This window comes from Sinocyclocheilus grahami, unplaced genomic scaffold (assembly GCF_001515645.1).
Source record: "Sinocyclocheilus grahami isolate Dianchi unplaced genomic scaffold, SAMN03320097.WGS_v1.1 scaffold1136.1, whole genome shotgun sequence".
Taxonomy (NCBI): Eukaryota; Metazoa; Chordata; class Actinopteri; order Cypriniformes; family Cyprinidae; genus Sinocyclocheilus; species Sinocyclocheilus grahami.
Window position 1 is genome coordinate 357,510 of NW_015506315.1, and position 16,354 is coordinate 373,863.

At 40.8% G+C, this 16,354-nt stretch overlaps 1 protein-coding gene across 1 annotated transcript in view; it reads left to right on the forward strand.

The window, feature by feature from the left end:
* The window catches only part of LOC107567236 (serine/threonine-protein kinase LMTK1-like), a 64,883-nt gene extending 48,605 nt beyond the window's left edge, over nt 1-16,278 (forward strand). Inside the window, exons 4-14 of the mRNA XM_016252873.1 lie at nt 2,393-2,472; nt 3,261-3,379; nt 4,374-4,461; nt 6,469-6,602; nt 6,916-7,000; nt 7,109-7,230; nt 7,832-7,981; nt 9,136-12,436; nt 13,380-13,524; nt 13,622-13,822; nt 13,963-16,278. Of these exons, the coding sequence (XP_016108359.1) occupies nt 2,393-2,472; nt 3,261-3,379; nt 4,374-4,461; nt 6,469-6,602; nt 6,916-7,000; nt 7,109-7,230; nt 7,832-7,981; nt 9,136-12,436; nt 13,380-13,524; nt 13,622-13,822; nt 13,963-13,991 (4,454 nt within the window). The 3' untranslated portion in view covers nt 13,992-16,278. The remainder of the gene's footprint in view (nt 1-2,392; nt 2,473-3,260; nt 3,380-4,373; nt 4,462-6,468; nt 6,603-6,915; nt 7,001-7,108; nt 7,231-7,831; nt 7,982-9,135; nt 12,437-13,379; nt 13,525-13,621; nt 13,823-13,962) is intronic.
* Nucleotides 16,279-16,354: the final 76 nt, after the last annotated feature.

Here is a 16,354-nt window from a genome sequence, read left to right on the forward strand (position 1 = left end):
AGCCTTGATGAGCATAAGAGACTTCTTTAAAAACATTACAAGACTTACTGATCCCAAACTTTTGAGCGGTAGTGTATGTTGTGCTTATTCATGTAGCGGAGACTTTTATTCAAAGCAGCTTACAAAGCGTTTAATAAAGGTTTCTCAACTCTGGCCCTCAATGTTCTCTGTCTTGCAGAATTGAGCTTTAACCTTAACTCACCTGTCTATAATAACCTTGATTTGCTGGTTGTTTAGCGTTAATGTTAAACTCTGCAGGACAGTGGACCTTGAGGAACAGAGTTCAGAAACCCTGGGAATTGAACCCACAATCTTTACTAGTACCATGCTCTACCAATTGTTGAGCTATTGGATCAAATTCTATATCATCATAATTGTATACATCACAATATAAATTCAACATCAAAGGGAAATTGTGACCTTTTGTTTGTCCCTGTTGTGATGTACAGCCGTGTGAAACGGTTTCTCGATTGTTTTCTAATTGCTGAGATTGCACGTTAATTCTTTGATTTAAAGATTAGGAACTTTTTAAATAACGATGTGCATGGATGAATTATTTCATTTTGCAATATATTAATTTAGTTTATATTTAATATATATATATTTAATTTTGTTTATATATTTAATAACCATGTGGTAATGCCTATTTGTGGTGATATAGTAAATTAAATACTTGTATTTTAAAGCTACACATTTGATTAGATTAAGTTCTCTTTTTATTTAGAACTTGATGGACAAAGGATGATAATAAATAAATTACAAGTCTGTCATCTATTCAAAAAACAGCTTTGCATTATATAGTCATTATTTATTATTATTCTAATAATATTTTCACATCACTCTATGTTCTTTATCTCTCTCTAATGTATGCCTTCCTTCCTAAAACATATAAACGGTATAGTAAAATCTACCAGCTGACACATTTCTACCTTTGCATGGTAAATACTGTCATTCAGCACAGCCCTGTTTACTTACCACGCTGGTTCTATACCAGAATCAACACATGAATCACAAAATTTGATGTATAGTATGCATATTTTCTTTTCCATATTAGAAGTTCACATAATATAATTCATCTTAGCACTTTTGAAATCTCCTTATCCGTTTAAGTTGGCAATTTTACTCATTCTGAAGCGTTTTGTGCAATCGTAGACCAGCCTGAGTTTTCTCGTGCAACTGTGCTGCGTTTTAATGCAATTTTAACATGGCCCAGGGCTGCTCTGGGAATGCCAGGAGTGGGACGGGAATGCACAACACACAGATTCCACAGAAATCATATAAAAGGCCAGTTCAAGTCTGCTAAAGAAAAGAGAGATAGTTGTGTGTCAGAAATGGGGGGGTCATTGCTGTGACAATCCTGGCTCTGAGTGGCAGAGAATGGGCCTTGTGTCTGGGCTGGTACTGGGGTACCAGGCGCTGCTCTGCGGACAAAAGCCGCAATGTAACTGTGGCGGGGAGTGCGAGGGGCTGGAATGAGAAGCTTCTGGAACGCTGCAGAGGAGGAAAACAGTTTAGTGCATTAATACAGGGATGGGTCTGTGAGGCACACACACACACACTTTGAGACCTGTTGGTAGCTCAGGAGGAGGTGTGTGGGGGGCTCGTGTTAATGACAGAGGTCTTTCTGCTGCTCACAGTGCTTTATTTGTTTACAATTGCCCCCATAGTCTTGCTGAGACAGACAGAGGGAAGGGGGCAGAGGAGCGAGGCTTATTATGTGCTCATGGCATTACTTGCGTGAGCAGACGCATTTGGCATGTGCCGAGCTGCACTGCAGACATACGTCCAGCTCCTGGTGGGACACTTGGCACTTTAAACACTGATCTCAGCCGGAGTCGCTAGTTTTACTGGAGCTTTGAGTTGAGTTGGCTCCAGCTGAGAGTTCCAATCGGATGCATTATGGGAATGTTGTGTGATGGCATATCTCAGCGCGAGGAGATGCGCTCCGTCGCTGGGAAGGAAGACAGACAGCGCTGCTTTCTCAGCTGTCCGAGGGCTTGGAGGGTTAAACCCCTGGCTTATGAATGGAGACATGGAGAACTGGAGATGTATGGCACCTTCATTCCACTGCATTGTTGGACCTTCATCCTATGGTTTCTTGCCAGACAAAGAGAGCTGCTCTTCGTCTATATCTTCGACATCCAAGCTTATCTGCTAAATTACGATGGTTCAAGGTGTGTCCAGAGTGTCTAAAGTTTTGTGTCAATTTCTTTCATTTTGAATCTCGGTGTGCTAGTAGAAGAGGTAGTTTGAGATCACTGTGGTTCTCCCTGGATATTGCTCACTCTTCCTTGATATTTGTCCACTTTCATACCGCTCATTGTGTGTTCAGTTCATCCATTTGTATGTCTCTGCCAACTCTGAATGTATGATTTCTCTCTGTTTCCCTCAGTTCAGCTGCTGAAGTCTACAGATTTCGGACGCCACAGCCTCCTCTACATAAAAGAAATGGGACAGGGCTGGTTTGGCAAGGTGAGGCCTTTTTCAACCCAAACGATACCGTGATGGGGCCCTGAGAAAATAGCAGTTTTTGAGTACCCTACTCATGGGGTTGACTTTGCACACAGTACAGTGGTCGTGTAATGCTGTCATATTCTCTTCATTCCACTGCATTGTTGGACCTTCATCCTATGGTTTCTTGCCAGACAAAGAGAGCTGCTCTTCGTCTATATCTTCGACATCCAAGCTTATCTGCTAAATTACGATGGTTCAAGGTGCGTCCAGAGTGTCTAAAGTTTTGTGTCAATTTCTTTCATTTTGAATCTCGGTGTGCTAGTAGAAGAGGTAGTTTGAGATCACTGTGGTTCTCCCTGGATATTGCTCACTCTTCCTTGATATTTGGCCACTTTCATACCGCTCATTGTGTGTTCAGTTCATCCATTTGTATGTCTCTGCCAACTCTGAATGTATGTTTTCTCTCTGTTTCCCTCAGTTCAGCTGCTGAAGTCTACAGATTTCGGACGCCACAGCCTCCTCTACATAAAAGAAATGGGACAGGGCTGGTTTGGCAAGGTGAGGCCTTTTTCAACCCAAACGATACCGTGATGGGGCCCTGAGAAAATAGCAGTTTTTGAGTACCCTACTCATGGGGTTGACTTTGCACACAGTACAGTGGTCGTGTAATGCTGTCATATTCTCATTATGAGCTACTGTTAAATGAACAGTTTTAGATAAATGGCACACTCTCTAAAATCTATGCTGCCAGTTTCACAGGTGGCAGGTGTGAGCCATGCTAATGTGCAGTTTGGGCTGGCTTTCAGGTTTTGCTGGGGGAGGTGAATGTTGGACTCAGTACCACACAGGTGGTAGTTAAGGAGCTAAAGGCCAGTGCCAGTGTACAGGAGCAGATGCAGTTCCTGGAAGAGGTCCAGACTTACCGGTACACACCTTTCCTCTTACTCCATTTTTTTTCTCTCCACCTCATCTTGTTATCTTATGCTGTATGCTGAACTATATTACACTTTTGTCAATACATCTCATTTGAGCCCCTTTCACACAGTGCATTGATCTCGGAAAATTGCCAGAGTGCCTTCTGTGTGAACGCAAACACGGATGGGGACATAGTAACATTGCCGGGATCAGTCCCGGAACAAGCCCTGTGTGAAAAAAAGGCAGGACCAATGCCATAAAGGGTGTGTCGTAGTGATGACGTACTCTTTTACCGGGTGTTTTGAAGGCAGATCAACATTGACGATGAACTCCATTTTTTTCTCTCCACCTCATCTTGTTATCTTATGCTGTATGCTGAACTATATTACACTTTTGTCAATACATCTCATTTGAGCCCCTTTCACACAGTGCATTGATCTCGGAAAATTGCCAGAGTGCCTTCTGTGTGAACGCAAACACGGATGGGGACATAGTAACATTGCCAGGATCAGTCCCGGAACAAGCCCTGTGTGAAAAAAGGCAGGACCAATGCCATAAAGGGTGTGTCGTAGTGATGATGTACTCTTTTACCGGGTGTTTTGAAGGCAGATCAACATTGACGATGAAAAAAATATGTGCAAACTGGAATGAAGCATTGATAAGTGAGCTCCACACTATCCGCGCTGAAGCTGAGATCGTTCGCCAGCTTAGTGGAACGGTACGCGTCACATTGCACGTCACATCATAATGTCAGGTGTCTTTGCGGGATCTTTACGGGATGTGTGTGTGAACACACGCACAGATTCCGGAAAATCAATGGCAGTGTGAATGAACCAAAATCAAACTATACCAAATTATCCATGTATTTTCCGGAATCTCTGTGTGAAAGAGGCTTTGATGGCACAAAATAAAACAACATTAACAATGGCTGTTATTTGGAATGTGTAACTAAACGGTTTCTCAAATGAGCAGTGTTTTGATGTTTGAGTGTGTGAATCCCACAGGTTGCTCCAGCATCCAGCCCTCCTGCAGTGTCTGTCCCAGTGTTCAGAAGTCACGCCCTACCTGCTGGTTATGGAGCACTGCCGCCTGGTAAGCCACTGAGTACCAACTGCTTCACCCACTGTACTCAGAACATACACTGAGTTGGTTTGACTACCCTTTAGAGTCTATACTAGCAGTCAGCAATCTTTTTAACATGCCATTTTTATAATATATCTATTATTAAACAATGCATTGAATTACACCTTTATTTTATAAGTATTGTTTTGAGAGCAAGAAACTACAAACCACATGAGTTTTTTTGAATCCAAGTGGCTCTGTGCTGTCCAGTTGACCATTCTTTAAGCCACACCTTCTAAATGTTACTGACCAATCCGAGCTTAGCAACTCTTGCCATAGAGTATAATCAGATTTTTGTTCTTTTGTCATGTAAGTCTATGGAGAATTTGGATAGTCTTTAAATCCAAAATAATACAGAAATAAAAGTTTGTTGCCAAGTCACTTACAATAGTGACACAAGGAACACAGAGAGTGCAGTATTTTTTTTGGTACCATTTTCATTTTTATATAAAAAATTAATTATATAGTTCATGCTGTGTATTAAACAGTCACCCTCAATTCCAAAATGATCATGCAACATGTGCAATAACATCTACAGTTTCGCCAAGTAATGTTTATTACTTTCCTATAATGTATCATATTTATATTATAACATATATATATAAACATATATATTTATGGATTTAAGTATACTATAGGTAATAGTAACTAAAGAGTTCACAGTACCATAGGGAGGATGTTGTCAAAATGTTAAAAACAGTTCTAATCACCATCAAATTAGGATTTTTTATTTGAGTGTGGCATAGGTGTTTGTCTTGATTCTGATTTCACAGTTTTAGCAGTTTTAATCATGGTAAGCCACTGAGTACCAACTGCTTCACCCACTGTACTCAGAACATACTCTGAGTTGGTTTGACTACCCTTTAGAGTCTATACTAGCAGTCAGCAATCTTTTTAACATGCCATTTTTATAATATATCAATTATTAAACAATGCATTGAATTACACCTTTATTTTATAAGTATTGTTTTGAGAGCAAGAAACTACAAACCACATGAGTTTTTTTGAATCCAAGTGGCTCTGTGCTGTCCAGTTGACCATTCTTTAAGCCACACCTTCTAAATGTTACTGACCAATCCGAGCTTAGCAACTCTTGCCATAGAGTATAATCAGATTTTTGTTCTTTTGTCATGTAAGTCTATGGAGAATTTGGATAGTCTTTAAATCCAAAATAATACAGAAATAAAAGTTTGTTGCCAAGTCACTTACAATAGTGACACAAGGAACACAGAGAGTGCAGTATTTTTTTTGGTACCATTTTCATTTTTATATAAAAAATTAATTATATAGTTCATGCTGTGTATTAAACAGTCACCCTCAATTCCAAAATGATCATGCAACATGTGCAATAACATCTACAGTTTCTCCAAGTAATGTTTATTACTTTCCTATAATGTATCATATTTATATTATAACATATATATATATAAACATATATATTTATGGATTTAAGTATACTATAGGTAATAGTAACTAAAGAGTTCACAGTACCATAGGGAGGATGTTGTCAAAATGTTAAAAACAGTTCTAATCACCATCAAATTAGGATTTTTTATTTGAGTGTGGCATAGGTGTTTGTCTTGATTCTGATTTCACAGTTTTAGCAGTTTTAATCATTTTATTGCATAATTTAACAATTTAAAGAAAAAAAACATTGCTTTGTTTCATTCTAAGACAGAAAAGGATAATATTCTCTCAATTTTTACTATATGAGCACATTTACTGAAAACATGCTCCTCACTGACATTTTCTATTAATTTCTGTAAAGCTGGTTCTGAGCATCCTGGAGGGGGGTGGGGGGGTGGGGGGTTCATTAAACAGCTTAATGCTCCCTCTGCTGGTCATATTAGAAGTTGTTAGAAACTGACACAATGCGACCAGAATTACAGCTGCTGGCAGCAAAAAGGTAGTGGACTTTATGATAACACAGATTAGCGTTCTTGTGTTGTCCTTAAGAATGGTGTTTACTTTATGCAGGGAGACGTTAAAGGATACCTCCGTAGCTGTCGGGCAGCAGACTCAGTGACCCCTGACCCTTTGATCCTTCAGCGGATGGCATGCGAGATAGCTTCTGGTCTTCTGTACCTTCACAAACACAATTACATTCACAGGTGAGGATCCAGTAACCTTTGGCCTTCTCCCCGCATACTGATCCACCCGCCGCTCACTGGACGTCCAGCTCTGGTGTCTCCAGGCAACAATATCCTGGTGCTGCCTGAGTACATGTCACAGACTCCAGCATCAGTGATTTTGTTGCTGGGGGAAAACCCCTTGCTCAACAAACATCATCAATTATTTGTAAGTCCCCCATGAAGAAAATGTTAGATGACACTCATGACAGAGTGACAAAGGAAGTCTGCAAAGTTTGCCAATGACAGGAACTATAAATGATGCAAACATTGCTCCACTCTGTCCTGTTCTCAGTGACCTGGCCCTAAGGAACTGCCTGTTGACCTCAGAGCTGGCAGTGAAAATTGGAGACTATGGCCTCAGCCACAGCAAGTACAAGGTGAGTCTGTGAAGGCTTTTTGGATTGCAGCCACACTGATCCTATTATTTTGACATGTTCTTATTATTTCTTCTTATTCAATATCAATGCATCCTTTCCCTCTGTTAGGATGACTATTATGTGACAGCAGATCAAATATGGGTTCCTCTACGTTGGATTGCCCCAGAACTTATTGATGAAGTCCACGGCAATCTCTTAGTAGTGGACCAAACCAAGTCCAGCAATGTCTGGTGAGAAATAAATAAGAGAAAAACACAGAGGACAGAGGTTCTCTACCTTGAGGTCACAGGAGATTTATTTTGTATTAAATTGTTATATTAAGGTTTTCAGCTTAATTTTTAAAGATAAACCTGTATATAAAATATGCCAAAATATGTGCACTAAAATGTCACTTCGATGCAAAGGTGAACTGAGTATAATAATCAGGATGCCGCAAATGGTGAATGCAGAACTAGCACTTATTTGGATACTCAATTTGGGTAATGTTTGGCTTATCCAAGAAGAGATACGCTATGCTTTCAAGGATAATCTTGGGCTTTGACAAGCTTCAGCACAACACACAAGCTCAGCACCTTTCAAAAAGGTAAAATTTATAATCAAAATTTGCAGCCTACAATATCCTGAAGTATATGTATTAATTCTGTGCAAGTTCCCACAAGCTTTGGAGTAAAAAAAAACATAATCAACAAAAAAAGCTTGAGAACCTCTGCCCTGTGACATACTATATATGTGTAAAAATTAAGCTCCATACTTTTTGCACTTTAAACAAATTTCCTACCAACAGACGGTTTGCTGTGTTCGAAGTTTTTTTTTTTTTTTTTAACTCTGCAGGTCACTAGGTGTGACGATATGGGAGTTGTTTGAACTGGGTAACCAGCCTTACAGGCACTATTCTGATAGGCAAGTTTTAACATTTGCTGTAAAGGAACAGCAGCTCAAACTGCCAAAGCCTCTGCTGAAAGTGCCTCTGTGTGAACGCTGGTGAGTCGTCTCACAAATCATAATCATCATGAACCACCCACCCTTACGTCTGCCAATTTGAATCACCACATCCAAACCAATCAGTGTTCCCCTCCAGAGACACACCCTCCAATTACATTTCTTTTAAATACATGTAAAGCAATCAATATCTTCCAACCACAGGTGCCTTGCACCAGTCATTGCCATTTCCTCTGGCAGGACCAACAAATCAATACTCCTCAAATCCAATGTGGTCAATCATTAATTTCCCCCCTCTGTAAGGCCATCAATCATACATTTATCCAGTCCTGGTAGCACACAGTCATTTAACTCTGCAGGTCACTAGGTGTGACGATATGGGAGTTGTTTGAACTGGGTAACCAGCCTTACAGGCACTATTCTGATAGGCAAGTTTTAACATTTGCTGTAAAGGAACAGCAGCTCAAACTGCCAAAGCCTCTGCTGAAAGTGCCTCTGTGTGAACGCTGGTGAGTCGTCTCACAAATCATAATCATCATGAACCACCCACCCTTACGTCTGCCAATTTGAATCACCACATCCAAACCAATCAGTGTTCCCCTCCAGAGACACACCCTCCAATTACATTTCTTTTAAATACATGTAAAGCAATCAATATCTTCCAACCACAGGTGCCTTGCACCAGTCATTGCCATTTCCTCTGGCAGGACCAACAAATCAATACTCCTCAAATCCAATGTGGTCAATCATTAATTTCCCCCCTCTGTAAGGCCATCAATCATACATTTATCCAGTCCTGGTAGCACACAGTCATTAATTTACCCCCACACACTCCAATCATTGTCCATTTAACCAAGAGCAGTCATGCATACAAGTATACCACTCCATTCCCCACTGGATACTAAACAATGAATGACCCCACTTTAAGTCTGCAAGGCTACAATCATGCTAAACTGTCCATATATCATATAATCACAAATGGGTTTCTGGCTATCGTCCATACTAGCATCCATTTTTAAGTACCCATAAAACAATAAGATAATTGAGCATTGATAATAGAGCATTATCAAACTATAGTAAAATATAGTTTTTGGCCCTATTCTATTGTAATAATTTACAATCAACCAATTCTGTTTCTTATAAATATATTAGTTTATAGTCTAAAATATTGCCTTTTCTGTTGCATGTGTGAGCAGGTATGAGGTAATGCAGTTCTGTTGGCTGCAGCCTGAGCAGAGGCCTGTTGTGGAGGAAGTCCATCTACTGCTAGACTACCTGTGTGCTAAGGGTGCAACTGAGTCTGAGGAGGACTTTGAGAAGCGCTGGAACTCTCTCAGGCCAAGTCTGGGCTCCAGCAGCTCTCACAGGACACCTCACGTAGCCTCTTCTACTTCTTCCTCATTTCCTCTACTTGAACACTTCTCTATGGCAGAAAGCTTCCAGTCTGAGAATGGGGATGATATATTGACAGTAACTGAGACCAGCCAGGGTCTCAACTTTGAGTATAAATGGGAGCAGGCACGAGCTGAGCAGCCCTACTGCTCTTCTTCAGCTAGTGGACCATTGGGAAAGAATAATCCCCATTACCAGGATGTGTATTACCCTCTTAGCAATTCCACGGGTAGCTGCAAGGGTGAGAGCCTCCCTCTCGGGGTTTCTCCATCCTACTATGTGTCAGACCATCCAGGTGTGGTTCCAGTGCTAAGTGCACACAGCCCCTCAGTATGTAGTGAGTACTACATCCGCATTGAGGAGCCAGTTGATTGCAACATCAATTTAGAAGACACCAATCTTGATTACAGCCCAAGACTTGAAGCCAGTAACAGTAGCTTGTCCTCTACAGGCAGGAGGAGCCCCATTGGGTCTCAGCCAAACACATACTGGTCAGCAGCTAAAGAACCCATCAGTAATGATTATGATTCAGATAGTATCCTAACCATGGAGCCACTCCAAAGAAGAGTTCCAAGCTCGGTAGAGATAGACCAGTCAGAAGTTTATTTTTCTTCCAACGACAGGCACAATTTACAGTGTGAACAGTCACCTCAAGCAGGGCCAGATGTTCATTTGATAGGAGGGCATGGTTCAAACTCTGATCAGCAGAGAAGAGGGCCGGGAAGCCTCTGCCATAGACTGGAGGTGGTAAAGGAAAGCCCACTTGGAGTTTCAATCTCTCTTAGTAGTCCCAGCTTGGCACATTGTGACCCATATCTTGAGTCTAACCAGAGAACTGTAGAAAGTAGTATGGCCAGTGAGGCCTATTATGACATGATGGGCCCCTTACAAAAGAATGTGCCCAGACCCCACTACATGAGTATTGATATTGACACCGGTGATGGCCTTCTTTTGGGGAGGGGGAGTGCTGATCCAGAAGATGATGATGATCTGTTTTCTCAGAACATGTTAACTAATTGGAACTCCAACCACTCAGCAAACAACAACAGTTTAAGCGATTGTACACAAGCTGTGTGTTTTCGAGATGCATACCTTGATTTACATCACCTGACACCCTCTTCTCAAGTTGGGAATTTGAAATCAAGAGTGTTGGAAACAAGAAACAGTTGTACATATAATTCCATCAATTCAATCAAAGACCACTCATACATGGAAGCCACAGATAGTACACTCACTGCTAGTAACCCTCACGCTGACTCAGAGGGTGGTGAATACCTACATTTAAGCCCTGACAGTACTCAGGATGTTGAATCATCTTCCAAATGTCATTCTGTCACAGAAAGTCAGCATATTTATACATGGCAGAAGAACATTGCTCATAAACATATCAAAAACAATACATCAGACTTCCGTGTAGGAGGTTGCGGCAGAATGAATCCATCAACTCTTCCATCGGAGCTGGTAGTGACTAAAGAAAACGTGTTACTTGAGACAAGGATATCCCCTGCACAAAAACTGAAACTTGGGACAGATGGTTCTGCTGGAGTGTGTGGAAAAATGGTGTCATGCCCTAAGGATCTGTCTAGGACTGTCTCAGAGTGTAACCATTTGACAGACAGCAGGATGGTGCCCGACAACTCCAGTATAAATTTGGTGGAAATTAATGACTGCAGTGACGACTGCATGGACATCCTCTCTGGAGTACTAGCAGATTATCCCTTGGACTATGCAGAGGTGGGCAGTATTGACCTAACTCATAGAACACTGCAGAGAGAGACTGGGTCCAGACACTGCGAGGACACAACTAATCTTGCCTCTAGCAGCAGTCCATGTGAGGGCTTCAGCTCTGATACTTACCACACGCCCATTCAGCCAAAATCCTTAGACAGTGGCTATGAAACAGAGAATAATGAATCCCCAGAGTTTATCTTGAAAGACCTTGAAGGAAATACAGCCCTTAGCACTAGTGTAGAATCAGACGAGTGTGACATGTTGCTCCAGATGGACCTAGATGAAGATGTCAATGTAATCCTCCTGCATCCATCCAGCAGTCATCTACCACTGATCAGCATTGGTGAGAGGAATCAGTACAGAGACTCTGCTTATTTTTCTGACTATGACATGGAGAATGACAAGAGCCCCAGTGAAGGGGTCCACATGTTCTTCAGACGCCAAGATGAGGATGATGTCTTTGAACTCAAAGCAGAAAAGGAGGGCTCAGAAAAGACATTTGGGAGAAAGGGACGTAACATGGAGAGTGAGAAGGGACATGACATATCTGTGCCAAAGGACAACAGTGCAGCCCTTAATGCTAAACAATTGTGTCTTAAAAAGACAAGCCCAAATCTGTGTTCATCACCTGCATTGGTTCCAGTGATTTCTATGCTTTCTCCCTTTCCTCCAGAGATGGGGGGTTGCTTGACCAAGGAGTCAACTCCAGATGATGGTATTGGGTTGGAATCTGATCACTCTGGAGAGGAACCAAACTCTGAATGCTACTCTTCCACAGTGTCTGAAGGTTCTTCCTCAACACAGGAGGCCTCAGGTGTGGAGGAGCAGGCTAATGGAGACACCAGAGATTTTTCCTCAGCAGAGTCTATAGGCTCAGACTCTACCATAGTAGACTTAAGTGGGGAGGTAATCCAAGCAGAGGAGCAAGAGGCCTGTAACAAACTGGACAATCCGGAGCAACGGATTGGAAACAACGAGGAAAAGGAAGATTCAGTGGAAGAAGGTGGCATAGGTTCAGCACTTTCAAAACCAAAGTGTGATGTATCTTTGGAGAATATTCTTCCAGCCTTGCCAGAAGATCTAGATATTCCAGCTCCACAGGGGAACGGAGAGGAGGTGGATGAGGAGGATTCAGAGGATAGTGATGAGTCTGATGAAGAACTACGTAGCTACAACATACAGGAGCAGAGTGATGAGAGTGATGAAGAGTTCCCTGTGGTGCCTGTCATTGTGAGCGATCACAACAGTGCACGGCATCTACGCAGCCTCCTCAAAATGCCCTCCATACTGACACAGTCCTTCTGCGATGAGCTGGAGAGCAAGAAAAAAGTGGTGTCATTTTTTGATGATGTCACTGTGTTTCTGTTTGATCAGGTTTGTAGAATTATCTCTTGTAGCATTGAGGTAGTGCATTAAAGGGTTAGTTCACCCAAAAATGAAAATTAGCTTGTGTTTTACTCACCCCCGAGGCATCCTAGGTGTATATGACTTTCTTCTTTCAGACGAATCCAGTTGGAGTTATATTAAAAATTGTCCTGGCTATTCCAAGCTGTATCATTGCAGTCAGCGGGTGTTGCAGTTGACCAGTCCACAAGTCGTCAAATAAAGCTCACACATTCATAATAAAACGTGCAGCAGACGGCTCCGGAGGATGAATAAAGCCCCCCTGTATCAAATCCATGTGTTTTTGTAAGAGAAATATCCATATTTCAAATGTAGTAAACACTTTTCTCTCACTTCTGCTGACTGTCATACACTGAAGCAGTTCTGGTGGAAGACGCAGCACGTCGGCGTTGCGTGATTAGTGACGAATGCGGAGAGAGAACAAAACAAAACGCCGGTCATGAATTAAAAGTACAAACCGAGGATTTTCAAAGAAAAATGTCTGAGGATTTCGATATAAACCAAGAAGAGACTGGTTTTCCTGTGCTAAAGTAAAGTGTTTATTACGTTTGAAATATGGATATTTTTCTTTAAAAAACACATGGATTCGCTACAGGGGGCCTTTATTCATCCCCCGGAGCCGTCTGCGGCACGTTTTATTATGAATGCACAAGCTTTATTTGACGACTTGTGGACTGTTCAACTGCAACAGCCGCTGACTGCAATGATAGAGCTTGGAGTCTATTAGTCTGAAAGAAGAAAGTCATATACACCTAGGATGCTTCGAGGGTAAGTAAAACACAAGCTAATTTTCATTTTTGGGTGAACTAACCCTTTAAGTAGCATGTCATGTTCTTTTCATTTCAGAAAAATACATTGATTTGTGCAGTGCTAATGTAACTCACAGCCTGTGTCTTGCTGTGTATCGACTCAGGAGAGCCCCACGGGTGAGCTTGGGGACTACAGTTTTCCTGTGGAGGCAGAAGTCAATTGCCAGGCTTCAGAGGTGGAGCTGCCACGGTCCCACGATAGGGACATTTCCCCTGAGGATTCACCAGGAAGGAATGTCTCAGAAGAAAGTGAGTGTTCAATAACAATTCCTTTATATTGATTAGATTTTTTTATGGGTAGTACTTCTTGTTTAGTGACATTTCACAAGCCTCTCACACTAAATAGGTGGGGCATTTCAGTGGCAAGATAATTTTCCATTGATGCAAAGCCCTTCAACATCAGAATCTGGCTCTGAAGAGATCGCTACACCACCCAACTCGCCTGTCAAGTCTCCAGATGAAAAACCAGCACCTTCACTTTCCCGATTTAGTGTCTCTCGTTTCTCCATTACGCATGTGTCTGACTCTGACACAGACTCCATTGGAGGTCAGTTCTGTTAACATAAAGACATGGTTGATACAGTTTAGAAACATTAGGTGCTAGATCTAATGCTTTTACATTTGAGTTTGTTGCTGTATGCAGGGTTGACATTGAAAATGAACTAGCTGTCTCTTTTTGTCACACAGGTAAAAGTGAGAATGAAGCCCAGGAGTGAAGGGGTCATTAACCCATTTAATTGAAGAGGTGTTTAGAACCCGTATGGTTTGGTCTCATCAGACTGTGGGCTCTCCTGAATCGCTATATTTTTGTTCTTTTAAACGTGCTGGACAAAAGGGTCCTGTCAACCTGATATAATGTTTGGACACAGTGCCTCATATTGTAGTTGATTAGCCAGCCCCTCCCTTGTGTTCCTAGACAGATGGTGGTTGAGTGACAGTTTTTTTGAGGACAAAGTTATAAGAACAGAAAAAGAGATCTATATAACACAACATATTTATAATCTATGTATTAGAACATGAAGTATGACGATTATAACTTATTTGCACAATTCAGTATCATTCTGAAATCATCCCTTTTTTTTAGACAACATATTGTAGGAAACAATATAGATACAAGGCTGTTGTCCTCATTTGCTTGTCAATATGTGGTTTAGAGTCTGAAAGATCTGTCATAGTGCTTTACATTTTTTCAGCTTGACCCAATGAGCTGCATAAAATAGAGTTACAAGATGTCCTGCCCTCATAAAAGAAAGACCCACATTTATTATTGAGGGTGCCAAAAATGATTTACACTGAGCCCCTCACTATAAGCTGCTCAAAAGTGATATTTTCTATATTTGACCACTTTTAACAAAACTTTAGCTCAGGGGTGTTAAGCGTATGGTACAAAAGTAGATTATATTAACAATATAAACCATCACACTTAAAAGTCCTCATACAGTCTTCAACAGCATTTTGCTTTTTTTGACTCAAGACATCTTATTCAAAAGTGCAGTTTAATCATTAACTCATTAATACTACTACTTCTATTTAGATATCCCAAATATTTTACAGATGACAGTGATATATTACAGTACTTGATTGTGCTGAGAAGCAATGACAGTATTGCAGGAGAACAGATAATAAACCAGCTATTTTCCTTCAACTAGTATGGTAGCATGCATATATAAGTTAGCTCACAAATGGGTCATTCCTGTTTTTGTCCTGCAATTCAAACCTAGACTTTCAGAAATATCAGGCACTTGAACACTTTAAAAAAGCTCATGTGCTACATTCTGAGTGCTTTGAGGATGGCAACTTAATGTGAGAAATAGAAGAATTTAAGATGCTATTTAAAAAGATACATCCAAACTTTGCTATAAGGCACAGTCAATCACCTGTCGTAATGCTTCTTGACTGCAACTTTTGGATGTTTTCATGAGTGCAAGGTTTCACTGTTATAGTTAAAATAATCAAACGATTATAATAGCGATTTCAATTTTAGTCTGTTTTTCACGCAAAGCTATTGTATGACTTCTGAGGAATTAAATAAGCTACATTTATGGTGCGTTTGCCATATTTGGAGCTGTAGCTCAGACATTCAATTCTTTGTGTTCCAAAACTTGAATTTAATATATCATCCAGTATGACATGATAGGGGCATGAAAATGCACAGCATATGACCTGATGGTACTGATGGTGACAAGTTTACTGGTGCTTGTAAGGATCAGAACTTTAGGAAGTCTATCACAGCAATTAGTCTCGTGCATGAATAACTTTTGCTTTGAATCCAAGAGCTACAGGAACTGTTTCAGGAAAAAAAAACAGCGGGTTATCAAAGTCCCAGCTGTACACTTCACACCTGTGGTACTCAGACACATAACCAAGTTAAAGAAGGAAGAGTGACCATCTCGTCTGTGAACAAAATGTGTTACAAACAATAATGGCAGCTCCTGCAGATCTGATCCTTCGTCTGTGATGATGCCTTGTCTCAGAAGTGTTATTTTTGTTAAATCCAATAACAAATAGATGTTCAAAAATATACTACAAAACAATTCTGATGGTCCAGATGGCATGTGGGCCTCATGTGTTTCTACAAGTTTCTCTCAATACATTTAGTCTTTTGTCCCTATATGATCTGAGGTGTTACACCGAGGCAAGTTATGACCCGTTTTACACGATGATCTGTTTAAATGTAACGTACAGCTGTACATGTCATGCTCTGCCTTGAATCACTGGAGCCCATACACATTTGTGCCAATACTGTAAGTCACAATCACTGCACCTGTACCCTCGCTTTCTCGCTGTATGCCTTTCAAGAGTTTTATACTGTGCTAAATCTTGCAGCAGTAGATACTTTTTCTCATTCAGAATATCAGTGCTTCAATCGGCTGGTTATGGTTGCCAAAGAAAGGTCAATTGAAAGTGAACTGAATGAAGCTTTGAAGGGATAAGTCTGGTGTTACTGCCTCATATCTGTCGAACCGTATGTCCTCACAACTCATGCCTACTGTAATATTCTAAAAATAAACCAAACTATAGTTTGTCCTTGTGCCTTTCCCTATATATATATATATATATATATATATATATATATATA